The following is a 16,777-nucleotide window of genomic DNA, read 5'->3' on the forward strand; positions in this document are numbered from 1 at the left end:
ACAAGTGCTCCAGATAGTTGCTCCTCATGAGGAGATTGCAAGGCAGTGGCCTCTGGTGGGATTTGAGCACTGAGAGACAAGGGAACAGCGATCTTGCTCATGGTTGGTGCCTTTAAAAGGACACTAACTTCACATACTTCCTTTTCTAATTACATTTGAAAATTGCTTGTTAACTACTTTTCAGCTATTAGAGACCTTTGGATTGACAAGTCTGCCTTCAATCCTTAACAAAAAAAAAATTAACTACAAGGTTAAGAACTTTAAAAAAAAATTGAAATAAGCGGCAAAAAGTTAATTAAGTCTTTGATTTTAGAAAGTTATAAATGGATTAAGGGTCCAGATAAATTTGAAATAAGATTTTGGAATTAATTATAAAGAATCCTTCCTGTGGGAAAGTGGACTTGTTTTGAATTTTTTCTAAGACATAATAGAGATAAGCAATTTTAAAAACTGGACTACAGATTTTAAATAAAGGAGAAGAATACATAAACCTGATTAACAGCTACAGAATGATGCAAAATATTATAACACTGAAAATACTGAAGGACACTTTTGAAAAATGGAATCAGAAGTTAATATCAACAATGTCAATAGAGATGTTTGCTTCTATGGATAGATTGTGTGCAAAAGATGTTATGGAAGAAATGGCAGAAGAGGAACAAGTTTTATCTGAGAAGACTGAGACAGGGTTGACACTGAATGTGGATCTGCAAATGACAGACTACAAGAATGACATGGAAAAGATGTCTCATTGGACATACAAAAGAAATTGGTTGATGCTTGAATTGCAAACAATAAACCAAGAGAGTGACCTGTATAATTCTTTTATATTGGATTTACAAAAGAGGTTTGTTAAAGCTTGTATGAATATTGTGAGAAGGGGCAAAAAAGAAATAAAACTGCATCAAGTTCTATGACATGACTTGAATGGAGTAAAGATTAAGATTGTTAGAGGTAACAGAAAGGAATGTAAAGTTGGTTTATTTGATCAAGGTTAAAATAGATATGTTATTATTTCTGGCAACCCTTAATGAACTTTTGCTGATATCAGGACTGAAATGGCAATGCCTTACAGATTTAGTTATAGATAAAAGATGGGACATGGGATGAAAAGATCGTTGGTTGTAAATTAAGAGGAGGTGAAAAGTTACTAAAATTGTTTACTTGTGATGAGATTGGAAGTCACCTCTTCGTATATTTCTTTTCTCTTTCTTTATTCTTACTTTTCTTTCTTCTTTTTTTTCTTTTCTCTACTTTTTTTCTTTTCCTTTGCACTTTTTACTCTTTCTACTTGTCTGTCTTTCTTTTAGTTTGTATAAGTTTTTACTATTGCAATTATAATCTTTAATAAAATTATTTTTTAAAAAAAGTTTAAACATTGGGATTTGTAACTAGCATTTGGAGCATGAATCTCTCTCTCTGTCTCATTCTCTCTCTCTCTCACACACACAGACCCATATATTCATGTTCAGACCAATTTTATGTTTCTCATCCAGAAGTCAGGTCCATTGGTATGAACAGGACTTTTCCCCCTTTTAACTCTGGAGAGGATTGCAGCCTCATTTGTCTACTTCTGTCACCATTTTTTCCAAAATAACAGCTCCCTTGCTTTCTCTGGGAAAGATCAGTAGAAGCTGCCACCAATAAATCCTCTTCCACCTACACACATGCGCACACACACACACACACACACACACACAAAATCTGAGCCATTGCTCTTGTTTGAAAAAAGCCATTTGCTATTTGCTTCAGCAGCAAGGTCTCTCAAGGTGCCAAGTGGCATGAAAATAGCTTCATTTCAAAGATCACTTCAGCTATTGAAGATGGGACCAATTGATGAGTAGAGGGTATCACAGTGGTGGCTTCCCTGTTTTTTTCTTTCTTAGATGGAGTGTGAAATAAAGGCTTTGATTCTGTGCATGGACACATCCAATGAACCACGTTAGATGAAATAGGACTTGCATTTGAGGAACCAGCACATGATCAGACTATGATCACTTGGACTGCCATCATGCAGACCAATTTCTGCATTGTTGTGCTGTGGCACAAGATAGTTTTGGATGCTACATGAAATTCAGACTTAAAAACAAAAAACAAGACAATTGGTTCAGAGAGAGTTGATTTTTATTGCATGTTTTCCTAGCAGCCATGTGTTTCCCTTGCAGTGTTAGTCGTTTAAGTGTGGTCCAGCAAAGAAACTCTTCAGAAGATTTTATGCTATAATTTTCCTCTTAATTTTAATGAAGAATCAGAGATTTGTCACCTAGATCGGGGTGTTTGAAGCCATTGGCTTCAAAACAGTGAGTGTGACAGCCAACCAGAACCCCACCCTTGACACATGAGGCTTTGATTGCCCAATTCCACCCGCCATTTTGGAACCAGTGACCATTGCTGCAGATGCCCCTTGGTCAGATTATGGGCCATAAATCTCTCTTTCACCCATGCACACACACACACACACACTGCTTGTGATCAAATCATATGTTTACCTGGAAGTAAATCCTACTGCTACCACTAGATTTTTTCCCCCTTTTAATGCCATTAGGCTATGCTAAAATGGTTTCATGAGAGATGTGAGTTCTGTACAATTCTCATCCTAAGGTTTTTACAACTAGTCTGAACTAAGGAAAGGTGCTGTTTTAATTACCTCTGGTTTTTATTGTGGTTGTACTTTTCAACATGAAGGTTAAGACATACTTGATAAGGTATATATTCCATATTGGTTGTGTATCATTGCTAGGGATAATAAGTAAATAAATGATCACATTAGCTGTGTCATCTTATCCTTGGCATGTCATACTTCCCTCTGAAAATAATAAACTATATATCAAGTTCTTCAGATTTTAATGCTTTAAGTGTGGAGGATAATATGACAATGGACTAGAGTGTGAGTGGGTTGCAGTATTTGGGGTCAGTTTTGGTAGATCAAAATATGACTTGGTTCATATTTTTATGCTAGAACCACAAGATAGTATTCTAATATAAATGTTTTATCATCTTTCAACTGTAGACATTCATTGCTGTGGATTGCTAAGTGCAAGAAAAAGTGACTGCACAGGGCTGCCTTCCTCAATGCTGAACAACCCAGAGACCCCTCAGTCTCGAGGGCATTACAGGATAAAAATGAAAGGAAACATGTCCTTGATCTGCTGGTACAATAAAGGCTATTTTAGATTTTTGACCAATGCTTATTCTCCAGTTCAACAAGGTGAGTGGTTTGTTCTAAAACTGGCTTCTTTCTATGGGAAGGGGAATAGGTAAGGTCTAGATTTTAAAGAAAAATGGATTATCTAGATCAGCATTTCTCAACCTTGGCCGATCAAAGATGCGTGGACTTCAGCTCCCAGAATTCCCCAGCCAGCATGCTGGCTGGGGAATTCTGGGAGTTGAAGTCCACATATCTTCAAGCAGCCAAAGTTGAGAAACACTGATATAGATTCTAATCCTAGAAACAAAACAGAATTAAGTTAACTGCATCTTTCAATGTAATTCACATTTTTTATAAATTTAAATTGCACAGTCTTTGAGCAGTAGTTTGAGAGGAGAGGAAAAACCTTTCTACTGGCACTTGGGACACTAGTAGAAAGAACGGTTAATCATTCTCTCTTTCTGTCTCTCTCATGCACTTACACATTTGTTACTGTTATTTGCATTTTTTTTAAAAAAACTTCAAATTTGAATTAGGTATGTTAAATGAGAAGATGCATTCAAAATTAGGCATATCATGGTGCTATACCCTGTTGACTTTAAAAGGGTTAGGAAGCAATTCAGTATATATTAAATTAAGGGCAGTCTTACTGAACTCAGTGGGACTTATGAGTTGGTATTTATCAACTTTCTACTGAAATCAATGGGGTTCAACTATACTTAGCTTTAAGGAAATTAGACTCCTTTCTATCAGCTGCCTGATTATTTGAAAGTCAACAGGTTACTGCAACAGTCTGTTCTGCATTAAAAAGTAGCACATCTTTAGAATCTGCCATTGTAATGTGGCCTGATTTACAAGCATTTAGCAACTTCCTTGAAAACTGAGAAACCCTTAACAAGCAGTTTTCTCTCTGCAACCAATTGGTAAATGCTCTGACAAGAGGTAGCAAAAGGGTTACTATACCTTGTACCCAGGAAATAAAAATTGTCTCTGGGTAAACAAACAGAAGAAGACTTTGAAAAGGGTGCATGCTTTTTCCTCAATCACATCCATAAACATCTCAAGAGGAAGAAGGCTAGTAAATCTAGCCTATTTACAGAGCTTTTCAAATCTATTCCTTGTAATTAAAAATGCCTCTTCAGCCTACTTTCTAAAGATTTTCTAAATATTTGGAAACGAATGCTGTATCCTACTTTCCCTATATTCTTAGAATACCTGAGCCAAGTAGGACTTTCTTCTCAAAAGGTTTAAAATCAGGATGATATGACCTGGTGCCCACTGATTCAACAAATCTAGTAGCATTTTCAATCAACAGTATGATGTGATGGTATTTTATGTATCTTTGTTGCAACAGGTGTTATCATTAAGAGGAAGAGTGGAGAGATCCCGTGCCCTCTGGCAGTAGAAGCCTTTGCTGCCCATCTTAGTTATATTTGCAGATATGATGACAAATATAGCAAGTAAGTAAACAACAGGATGGGCAAGGATAAAGCTCGTAGGGTTGGAAGTGTGGAACTTTTCTTAATTGTTTAAACAAAATTCAGGACCCAATATCACTTTTTCTATATGGCAACAGAATGATGTAAGAAATGTGCTACCAACCTTTCTGAAGATGATCTCTGACAATTGGGCAGACGGTTTTTTTTTTTTAAAAAAAAGGTAATTGTTTAAGTAGCTACTTTAGCAGCTTTCAAGTATTTGGAAATAATGTGGGTCCAGTTGTTTCCAAGTCATGTGAAGAAAGAATTCCATCTATTCTGCACTTGTCAGATCTCATCTCCAGTAGTGCAGCACTTCAAAAGATTCAAAGGAAATGCACCTAGTTTAGACAAGGGCAGTGAGGACCATTACAGGAATGAAAACTTAAGTTCTAAGAAAAGATTGGGGAAACGGATATGATTAGCCTTAAGAAGAGAACCTGGGGGCATATGACAGCACTCCTGAAATAACTGAAAGGCTGTTACATACAAAAGAAGACCACAATCTGCTTCCTATTATTTCAGAAGGCAGATAATAGTACAGGAAGGGAGATTTCAGCTCTTCCCAACAATAAGAATAGTTTGACAGTGGAATCACTTACCAAGCAAAGTGGTAGATACCTCTTTGTTCTGTGCATTCAAGTAGACTCTGGATGGCCCTCTGCCATGGATGGTTTATTTTGGATTCCTGAACTGAATTTGAATTGGAGTGGAGGGTTGAGCTCAGTAACCAGGCAGATGTCTTCCAGTTGTATGATTCTGTGGACTCGTGCTAGTTAATAACTGCAGTAAAGATTGATTTGATTCTGTAAGCTGCTATAGATCTGTGACCAACAGTTAAAATTATACTTTTACATATAGAAAGATCATATTACTGTATAATATGAAAAAAGTAGCATTTAGACCAGCCTCTTCTGGACAGTATCACTTCACACTGCAAGTGGGGAACTGCACCTTTGAATGTTCTTCCATGTGAAAAGAGAGCCAGTTTAGTGTGGTGGTGAAGGGATCAGGCTAGAAACTGGGAGACTCTTGAGTTCTAGTCCTGCCTGAGGCACAAAGCCAGCTGGGTGACTTTAGGCCTGTCACTTTCTCTCAGCTCTAGGAAGGAGGCAGTGGCAAGCCACTTCCAAAATTTTGCCAAGAAAACTGCAGGGACTTGTTCAGGCAGTTGCCAGGAGTCAACACTTATTCGAAGGAGCACACACACACACACGCACCGTATGAAAAATGTATTGTGTTAGGAACATAATTATACCAGTATGGTTTCTTTAATCCTCTTTACTTTTTTAAAAAACTGCTTTTAAATTCCCAAGTACATTTCCACAGAGATTAAGTAATTAGGGATGATTATTTAACTTTTCTTTTTCACGTGAAAACAAGAGTAGAGGACTCAGTTCTGATGAACCTGTGGGTGGTAGTGGCTTTGGAAGGACAGGGAGATTTCTAGCATACGAGAAAAGATTAGACCTCCTTCTTTGTGTCCCTGTCCTATCCTGCTCTTTAAGAAGTGGAAACTTACATTCTGATATTTAATATATTAAGTCTGGGCTTGAAGAGACACCAAGCAGGGCGTGATGACATGCCTGTTCCCAGGATTAGCCAATCGTTAGGCAAAAGGAGAAGGCTGCTTTAAGCAGCAGATTTTGAGTGGGTACATTCTGGCTTTGGGTTCAGTGTGCCTTGGATCAGCTCTACCAGTTCCAAAATGTCTTCCTTTCAGCCTATTCCAAAATGATTTCAGCCAGATGGAATAGCTTCAACTCAAATTTGTATCTGAAGATGGTATATCCGAAGAAGGTATTGGAATTCACAAAGGGAGAAATAGAGAAAAGGTATTTCTGGCACGGCTTTAGGGGGAAAAAAATCTCTCATGTTCTCCGTGTCCCTCAGATCCAATGGACTGAGCAAAGTTTCCCTAGCATGACCCCCTGTGACATGACCAGAGCACAGCTCCCATAAAAAGAGCTAGGGCCTGCAAAACACCAGTGACAGCTGGTCAACACATGAATCACATAATGCCTCAGAGCTGAGCAAACAAAAAAATCTCTGCCTGGCAACAAACCTGGGACATTTCCCAAGCATTTTGATTGGGAATGTCAGGAAGGGAAAGGCAGAATCTGGCCACGGTTCTCAAGCTTGCTTCTTGGCAGGCTTGAGACATTAGTAGAATTGCCAGCTTTTCAAAGACCATTGGCTCCCCAAATGGACTTTGGTGCTGTAAAATGGCAGCGGCCAAGTCCAGAAAATTCAGGTTTGTCACAGAGGGAAGTTTCATTTACTAATAGATTTTTCAGCTGTCCTTCAACTTCTGTCTTGAGGACAGTTTCTAAACAGACATTAGCAGTCTTAACTCTTGTGCAGTATTACAAGTGAAGGGATTTGTGGCAAGCTACCGCAGTAAGATAGCTTCTCATATATAGGCAATGTTTGGGGCTGGGGAGCATGGAAAAAATCATTTCCCCACTCTTCTGATATAATATGGCAGTTTTCCCTAGCCTGGTTTGGACTACAAGGAGTCCCAGTCAGAATGACCCATAGCTTACCAGCTAGATTTCTGGGAGTTTGGGTTCCAATGTATCAGAAGATGCCCATTAAGAAGATGACAATAAACACTAGGCCATTTGTGTTCTCAGTAAATCTTGACCAACTTAATCCATTATTTTATGGAATGAAAACGGCTAAGTGAAATGAGAAGCTACCACTATCTTGTGCCAAGAAAAAATAAAAGCTGAAGACATTGGTTCCATTTAAAAGACTGGGAGAAAAAAAATGTTCATTAAAAACAGACACAGGGAGTTATACTACAGAGATGAGAGGTACTTGCAGTACCCTAAAACTATAAGGGCTAAAGCTTGGCAAGGCAGGGATCAGCACTGCTTAGAATAGACAGAACTGTTATGTTAAAATTAAGCAGCCACTTCCCAGTCTGAAGATGTGTAAAAGAATGACCAAGAATCTGCTAACCTAAAAGGGTAGGAGGAAAAGGCTTAAGGTTTAAACCTTGGGACTGAGATATAACGTATATGTCCTGGTTTCTGTTGTGCAGCAGACAAATCTTCTGGGGATATATGACTTCTTGCAAGCAGTAAAGTAACTTATCTAGCAGCACTGAGTCCTTGAAGGTTTCTGTGGATATCCAGATTGTGGAACTGAATTTCTGGTGGAAGAGAGATTTATAGCCATTCCTGTCCTGAAGTCCCCCAAAAAACATTGTGAGCGGAGTGTACCACAGGCTGGGAAGTGGGGCAGTGGGATGGGACTAGTTGTGCTGGCAGCTTGCTGAGCCTCTACAGAAAGAGGAAAGAACTTGGCAAAACCAAGCTTAGGCATCACTTATTTAGGCCATTGTACAAGAGTTCATTGAAATTTATTAGGCAGAGCTCTTAGAAACGGAAGCCCAGTTCAGTTTCTAAGGTAATACTTGTGTCACTTGCTTTTGCAAACTTCACAGGGGTAGTCATAGCATCACACTAGTCTTGCTTGTGCAAGTAGTAAAGTAGCCAAGGTGGATGGTGTATTATTGTGCACTAATCAACATCCAAGAAAAGAGCAGAGCCATTCTTAAAAGTGAAGTGTAGCCTATCTTAAAAACAGCAAATCAGAGCTTTCATAAGGTCATGATTGGTTTCCACTCATTTTTTGTTGTGATTTTGCTCCCACCTCTGGTGTATTGATACATAAAGGCACTTGGAGAGCGATGGAAAACTAATATAAATCTGGGACATGGGTGTTTCCTGCAAAAGCACTATGAAATGCTGAAATGAAGTTATAGTGAAATGCATCACAGAAATCCACTGGGAATAAATCAATCACCGATCTTAAGTTTAAAATTAAAATTTGGAGTAGTAAATATACATATAATTGGAGATCTTCATTTAAATGAAAAAGAAGGGCCAGGCTGCTGCTTCACCTGCCATCCTATTTCCCTTATTCCTCAAAGTTTGGGGGGCTTGAGGCATTCAGCATAGGAAGATCCTAATAGTACAATATGAGGAAATGTAGCAAAATCAGTAATCAAGTTTCTGGATCTCTGCCATCTCCAATTTAGATTGCCTGTTGGCCTACAAAGCATTAGGATGAGGTGCATTCACAAAATTGACCCACAGCTGAAAGAATTCTGGATATTGAAGTGCTAATAGGTTCTGGAGGGTGACAGGTGGGATACCATTCTGTGTCATTCATAAGTATCTTGTAAGATGATGCAAGTTTAAGGGGCAGCAGCCCCACCTTTGGATTCTGCCACTTTTAGGACATATCCCTTCCTTCTTGACTTAGAAACATTTTAAAAATTCATTTCATGACCCCACCATTCTCTCTTTTTTGGGTGCTTTCTAGGTATTTCATTTCTCATAAACCAAACAAGACCTGGCAACAAGTCTTCTGGTTTTCCATCAGCATTGCCATAAACAACGCTTATATCCTGTACAAAATGTCTGATGCCTATCCCATGAAAAAGTACAGCCGAGTGCAATTTGGTGAGAGACTTGTAAAGGAGCTGCTTGGATTGGAGGACCCCTCACCAGGTCATTGATGGATCCGTCTTCATGGCTTAGGTTAGGAGTTGGGGAGAAGGAGGAAAGAGGAGAGAGAACTCTGGGATGCCAAGATGGGGAACTTGCTACTCCATGTGACAAAATAACTAGGGAAGCCATTAAATATGTTGGTGTCTTCCCAATGGCCTTGCTGATGTTGAAAGGGCCCTCAAGAGAGCACCATATGGAAGCTGCACAATGTGAGTGCAACTTGGGCACCGGTGCATCAGAAGTGAATTTATGTTAGCTATTGCTCAATCTGATTTTTCAAACAGGTTGTTAGTTGTCACACAGATCCTTTTCCCTATCCCTTTCCTAGCTAAAAAGGCTCAACAGTTCCAGTTGGGCATGTTATTGTTTGTTTTTTTTAAATCAGTGCACGATGTGTAAAGATACGCACTGTTGTGTGGCTGAGAAGAGATTGCTAGAAGAGAAATATTTAAAAAAAATGTACAAATCTATTTTGCAAGCCAGTGATTAGGCAATGGCAGATGGACAGTAGACTGAAGATTTTATTTTGTTGCAATGCTTTTAGATTGTAAAAGGGGGTATAATTTTGACAGAAAATGCTTTTTTTTAATATAAATGAACAGTCAGAAACTGAAAGGTTTACCAAACTAAGTTCATTGTGCTGTCTGAAGTTAGTTAAGCTCCAAGTTTAATTTCAGTTATGCCATAACAGAAGCATAAGAGATTTAATTTAATTGCAATCATCCTATATTATTCTCCAGGCATTGAATTCCTCTACACAGTGTGAGAAATATACAAAACATCCTCTGAGAAACTAGTTTCTCCTTAACTGTAGCTGGATCTGTGCTTTTTTCACAGTGCTGCATAAACTTATATGCCAAATCCAGAGATAATTAAAGGTAAAATTAAAGGTCCCATACCTAATGATATATATTGGAAAATCTAAAACCAAATAACATAAACAATGTGTTGCAGGTTGATGAGTAATTTGTGAAATTGCTGACTGAGGCACAATATGTTTCAAAGCATGTATTTCCCTTTGTCCTTTAAAAACTCTTACCCAAAGCAATTTAACATTTTTAGATGCTGAGAAATATCTCAGTATCCTTGTATTTGAGGACTGACCTGAACTATACATCTTGCCATTCTGATACAATAGGGGAATGAAGACTACTCATGAAGTCACTGCCCAAAAATTATGACAATGTTTTCTTCTTTTGCTCAGTTAGCAGTCTTCCATAGCGTCAGACTCCTCGGCCAGCTTTCTCTCAAAGCATTTGCTTCATTCTGACTCCATTGTTTTGGCCATCCTGCTGCCTTGCAGTTTATCACAAACTAGACATTTTTCAGACAAAAAAATCATTACTAGACAATCAGAAACATTTGCATGTTAAAACTTTATTATGAACCAGTTCCAGAGCATCTGAAAAATTGTCATGCTTCTACTTCAGCACAAAAAGGGCTGAGTATCACATGACTACTAGCCGCACGTGGGCATGAAGAAATTGCACACAATGAAAATACGGAGTTCAAGTAGAGCATTCCATTGCGTGGTACCATTTAAATATACAGAGATGACGTTCCCTTATAAAACAATTTGTCAGACATGTGAAGATGTGTTTCACGATCCTTTAATAATTACAGCCTAGCATATCTAGGAGGAGAGATTTGGGAAGGCCACCACAGATGATGTCAATGTAAACATCTTTTATATAATGATCTACAGTATATCTCCTCTGTAGGCTGATGAGAACAGTTGTTTTCATGCCCATCAAGCCAAAAATCATTATTGGCCAACCTTCTTGAGAGACAGGGAGAAGTGGTCTTTTTCATGGTCAACAAGAATCTTCTCCAGTATCACATATGGGTGTCAATCAATGCAGGATTGGAAATAACAAAACTATCCAGGTTTTGCATGCCACTAAAAATGTTGTTTAGGGAGACTAAGAGAAGAGGGCAAAACAGCGACCTGTGTTTAGTGAACTACTTTCATCTTCTAAGCAGGCTCTTCGCCAGACTGAGAAAGACACTTAAATGCATAGATGCATCCAAGTGTATTCAGGTATCATGGATGTAACGAGATACATCTTTGGATGCATGGACACCATCCCTCTAGGATTATCAATTGCTCCTCACAACATGACAGCCATGACCAATTGAGTCAAAGCATTCATATATTGCAGCTCTCCCACACCATATTGAACAACTGTCAAAGTAATATATAGTATAACCCAACCTCTACACCACTTTTCTAGCAACCTGGTATTGGCCAGATATATTGGATTTAGTTCCTGTTCTCTCATCCAGTAGGAACAATATTGTCATGTGGGGAATAATGGGAGTTGTACTCCTAGACATCTGGAGGATTCCAGGTTGAGTAAGGCTAACAACACTTGGGTTCTCCCTTTCTTTGCTGAGAGTATATATTGTTTCTATCATTTTGTTAAACAATTGAGATGTCATTTAGAAATCACTGTTATCTACAGTCCTCTAGTGACACACAATCAATTGTGCAATATAATTATTTTACTTGTTTAATCCATACCATTAGATACTTCTGCAGAAGGACAGTAATTCCAAAAAAAAAAAAAAAAATCCCCAACGTGCTGGCTGGGGAATTCTGGGAAATGAAGTTCATACATCTTAAAATTACCACGATTGAGAAATGCTATTTTAGAACCTTTGGCTGATGTTTCCATATTGTGGAAGGTTTCCTAATCTGGCAGCTCTCTAGTTTATTCCTGTTCCTGGGAGAAGCATGGATTATCAGCATTTGTATAGATTTTAGCGGTTTCGGCATGTCATATTTAATGGATGGAAGGTATGAACGGCCTTATTATAAAAATACAAGAAATACTTTCTGCTTTGCATGAAGGAAAGGAATGGCCAAGCTGAGGCTTGTGGACACACTTTAAAGCCCCAGGCTTTATTTATTTATTTTCCACATTTCTACCCCACTGGAATCCAGAGACTCCACAGAAACATCCACAATAGAACAACAATCAAAACAGTAAAGCAGGATCATCCAAACAGAAAACTACAAGCTAAAAATAGAAAATGAAGATGGCACAATAAAATTAGGAGAAGGCTCTCTGGAACAAGCTCCATTTTAAAAGCTTCCACGATATCAATGAGGGGCCTAATCTGGTCTCAAGCAGGGGGCTGTTCCACAGGACTGGCACTCCTCGCTTCAGCCCCCCAGACTTCTTGAAAATGTGGGATCAGTAACAGTTTCTTTCTGTTTGAAATAATTGGTTGGGGTGGTACTGGTTGGTGTAGGTGGTCCTGCAGATATCTACCCACTAAACCATAAAGGGCTTTATAGGTTAAAACTAGCACCTTAAATTGTACCTGGAAACCAACTGGCCACCAATGCAGGGGCTGCAAAACCAGTGATGCCTCCCACGACAGGAGCTGGTAAGTATGTGAGCTGCTGCATTTTGGACCAGTTGTATTTTCTGAGTATTTTTGAGGGCAGGCCCCAATACAGCGTGTTACAGTAGCCTAGCTGAGTGGTGATAGGGGCATGAGTTACTGTAGCTAGATCTTCCTGCCCCACGTATAGTTGCAAATGATGTACCAGCTGAAGCTGGGTATAGGCACCTCTGACCACAGCTTCCATCTACTGTTCTAGCAGGAGCTGTAGGTCCAGAAGGACCCCCAAGTCACAAACCTGCTTCCTGCTTGGTACTGCTTGTCCATCATGGAACCACTCTGATGATGACAGAGAACCCCAGTGTATCCACCACCATTCAGGCTTACTGATTTGGCAATCAGGAATTTACAATCCTACAATGAAAAAAATCCATTCCTAATTCTCCCAGGCTTGAATCTCTACACTTTGGTGTTGAAAGTTAAGGAAATAAGGCATGTGTCTGTACCCGTGTTTCTGCATTTAGTAATGGGGAATCAGAAATTTGCACATCGCCCTGTGATGTGTCCACTGTCATTCCCTGCACTATTGAACTTCTCATCATGTCATCTATCTACTGTTCTATAAAACAGTAAGTCTATGAAACAGAAGTCTATGAAAAAGGAAGCGACTTAACATTTTAAAGCAAAAAATAACTAATTAATTAAAAACAAAGAACTTGAACAAGGAGCCCTCAAAACTGAATATTAGAAAGACAAAGATGCATTTGTGAAACATCTGTATATGCAATCCAGCTTAAAATTTATCAAGTCAATTTTATCTGAGTTCTGAGGAGATGTAGTAACCTTACAGAGTTCTATGTCACCTCATTTTTACATCAAAAATTGCATCCCATGCAAGAGTCTACAGCAGCTGGGATCGTAAGATCAGATGTGAAGCCTATAGCAAATTTACCATTTGGAACTTTGTCCTATTACCTCTTACATCCTATTAGAAAAATTAGGGCTAGAGCGTTCAATAAATCCTTTTTTATTTATACCAGAGCTAGGTGATGTTTGGTGGGTGCACTTTAAAAAAAGAAAATAGAGTAGCCTCAGCTGGGTACATAGGCTAATACCAGTAATACTTCATCCTTACAAAATGTGAACTTGTATTGTATTCTTCCTTGTACTTTTCTTGAATTTTAGAATTTCTGTGCAAGGATCCCTAAGTGTGCCAATTTTTCCCCAATTTGTCACTGATTCTTAACAGCAATTTTTATCTTACAGATTTATAGACTGCCCTTGAATTCTCCTGTCAGTGCTTAAATTAGGATATAGCACCCTAACACATAACAGCAGACTACACAGGTATTCAAGCTGACAATGTATTCATTCCTGAACACTGAACTTGGGCTTTGAGTTATGCATTCATCTGTGTAAACACCACCCAGGTCAAGACAGGGTATGTTGATGGAAATCTCTGGGACAGTGAGCCTTCTGTAGAGCTATCAATGGGGCATGTGGACCCACCCAAAAGGTGTCAGACATAGCACACCCACTGTGCTTTTCATGGCACACAATATGTTTCCTGTACATTTATTGTTGCTTAGTGGGATCCTGGTATATGATAATGATCACTTCACTCAGTGACACTAAATATCACAGATTTTGTAAAAATTGTGTAAATCTACATATCATTATTTATGAAGAAGAGAGATAAGACATTAAACCAGGCAATGTAACATTTTAAATGTAAAAACACCATTCTTCAAAACTGTTCTTACAAGACTGGATATTGGTATCATTCTGTACCAACTAGATTGGCTTAATCTAATTTAAAAAAGAGAATTGTCATCCCGATTCTTCTCAAGTGTTGAGATACAGAGCTCAGGCAGCATATTAATTAGTTGAATGAAATGAAAATAGCTCTCTGCTGGGTGGTAATGTGCAACTTAGGAAGCTGAATAGGCGTGGATGTTCAGAATACCAACTTCTTGTTTCTTCTGTGCAGAAGATTAGCTGGACATGGCAAGATCTGAGGAGGAGATTTTTTAAAATTCTCTTCTCTTGAAAGAATCCAGGCAAGAAAATTATAGGTGTAGGTGGGATGCAGAGTAGAAAATAACATTCCTGCACAGCAGATGGAAGTGTACCTGCCTTTCTGATCAAGGCTCAGTATATTTTGTAGCCATTCTGGTAAGCAGAAAGGTCAGTGGGAACTGCCAATTTCCCATTCTTCTAGGAGTTCTTAACTCCTGTCACTTACTCTCAAAATAATGTTGTAATGGCATTTGCAAATTAATCTGCATTAACATGTACAATTAACAAAGATCTTGCATTCCACCACAAAGTGGAGTGGGGTGAAAATAGTCGTGGCAGCTTCGCTTGTTTATTGTTTCATGTTTTGGCCTTTTTCCTTTTTGTTTTAATCTGACATAGTAGTGGGGGAAAAAAGCTTCAACCCTGAAAACAGAAGGAAAATGTAGAGGAGACAAAAATAATCAGCCTAGGTCAAGTAACCTATCTATAGTATTACTATTAAAATTGGTTTAATTGGTTAGGAAAAGTGAAGGACAACTTGAACTAGCATGCAGAAATCCAAAACAATTTAGAACCTACACCTTTGTAGAAAGTAGTATGAATATCTATCTTATACTGGTTTAGGAAATTCTGTACTTTTCTGATTATTGAGACCTCATTTTTTTTCCTCTCCAAAAAAGCAATTAATACAGGAGGTCCTTGATAAACTAAGCCAGGAATGGCCCAGGTCCACTCCATCTATGCATACTACAATGTTATGGTTGCTGCACTGTCGGTCAACACACAACAGCAAGAGCTCAGGGGCTGATTTCAGTAAAACAGGCCAAGCCATCATGCAGGAAACAAATGGTATATTTGGAAGGGAAGTCCTATGAGCTATAATTTTTTCCTCTCCACTTTTGCAATTTACACATCATTAAATGAAGTAATATTCAGTACACTAGTGTAGTGCTGTTATTGTGAAAAGTGTGTTCAGCAATTTATGTGTGATCAACTCTGCTCACAATACACCCATCAGTGGCTGAAGTTCAGTCATAAGCTTCCTTCCCAAAGTGTGTTGAACAAGAGGTTTTGTTAAACCATGTCAATGCCGGATTAAATGTGCAGTGCTGTCTTATTATTTGGATTGAAAAAAATAATTATTGATTTTATACATATGCATTTATTCGAGAAATGCTTGTGTGGAAGCCCCTACACATGAGTAAGGTTCCCATCTGTATTTCTGGCTCTTTGGTTCAAGTGAGGACCTAAATTTTTGTGACTGTTTTTTGTTCTACACAAAAGCACGCTTGCAATAAATTTTTAGAGGTTTTCTATACCATGAGCTAAATTCTAAAATGTGAAATGTGGTAACAGCACAACTCAATGGATTTATAATATCACTCTGATGTCGTGTAATTTTTCCTTCCTTCCACAAAGTTTGTCTTACAGTCAACAACTTTGAAATACAGTCAAATATAAATTACAGATTAGTTTTCCTTGTCTCATTTTTCCTGGGGTGAAGGAGGAATTTGGGTCACAGAAAAGAAATCTAAGCCACACGGTTATGGCTCAGGTACTGTATAAAATGAAATGGACATGCAGCAATATTTGTATTAAATGACATCCTTCTTATGTGAGATTTAATTTTTTAAATTTATAATAGTACTTAATATCAATCTGATATCAAACTGAATATGCTATCAATAAGAAGTGGCATTTACTCTGTGAGGCCAACCTACATACTCATCATGCTATTACCTCTCAGGATAAACAGTGTTATGTAAATTGCAGAAAAAGTAAGAAGTGAGCAAAAGAAATGAAAGGTAGGTAATAAGTGAAAAGGAAATCGAACTAAATGTACTTTACACCAAATCATTTGCTATATGTCTTCCTGTCTTTTTGTCCTTGCAAAACACTGCATCAAATTTAGAAAATTGCCAAGTAGCAAAAGCACTCAATCTCAGAAATTGATTGAGGGGCAGTTTTTAATTCAAAAAGCTGGAATTTCATCACTAATTTCATTCAGTTAGGAACAAAGTTCCATTCTCCCCTGAAATAAATTACATTTGCCCCTTTAATAATAAAGTAATAAATAAGTTGACAGCTTTAACTTGGAAATATCAAGTCAACAGCTGTGCTAAATTATGACTTTTGAATCCAAAAAGTGGTCGCTTGAAGTGCTATTACAATTTTCTGATCCATACCAGCCAGCTAAATATATCTTGAGAAGCAGCTGAAAATCTACAGTCAGGTCCAGAAATATTGGGACA

General features: G+C 38.2%; 1 protein-coding gene across 1 annotated transcript in view; it reads left to right on the top strand.

Moving 5' to 3' along the window:
* Window positions 1-15,971, top strand: part of PGBD5 (piggyBac transposable element derived 5) — a 78,805-nt gene extending 62,834 nt beyond the window's left edge. The window contains exons 5-7 of the mRNA XM_088143393.1: window positions 3,011-3,208; window positions 4,503-4,608; window positions 8,965-15,971. Coding sequence (XP_087999519.1) covers window positions 3,011-3,208; window positions 4,503-4,608; window positions 8,965-9,160 — 500 coding nt within the window. The 3' untranslated portion in view covers window positions 9,161-15,971. The remainder of the gene's footprint in view (window positions 1-3,010; window positions 3,209-4,502; window positions 4,609-8,964) is intronic.
* Window positions 15,972-16,777: the final 806 nt, after the last annotated feature.

This window comes from Python bivittatus, unplaced genomic scaffold (assembly GCF_059951505.1).
Source record: "Python bivittatus isolate LINGU-HERP-01145 unplaced genomic scaffold, Pbiv_v1 ctg000020_np1212, whole genome shotgun sequence".
NCBI classification, from domain to species: domain Eukaryota; kingdom Metazoa; phylum Chordata; class Lepidosauria; order Squamata; family Pythonidae; genus Python; species Python bivittatus.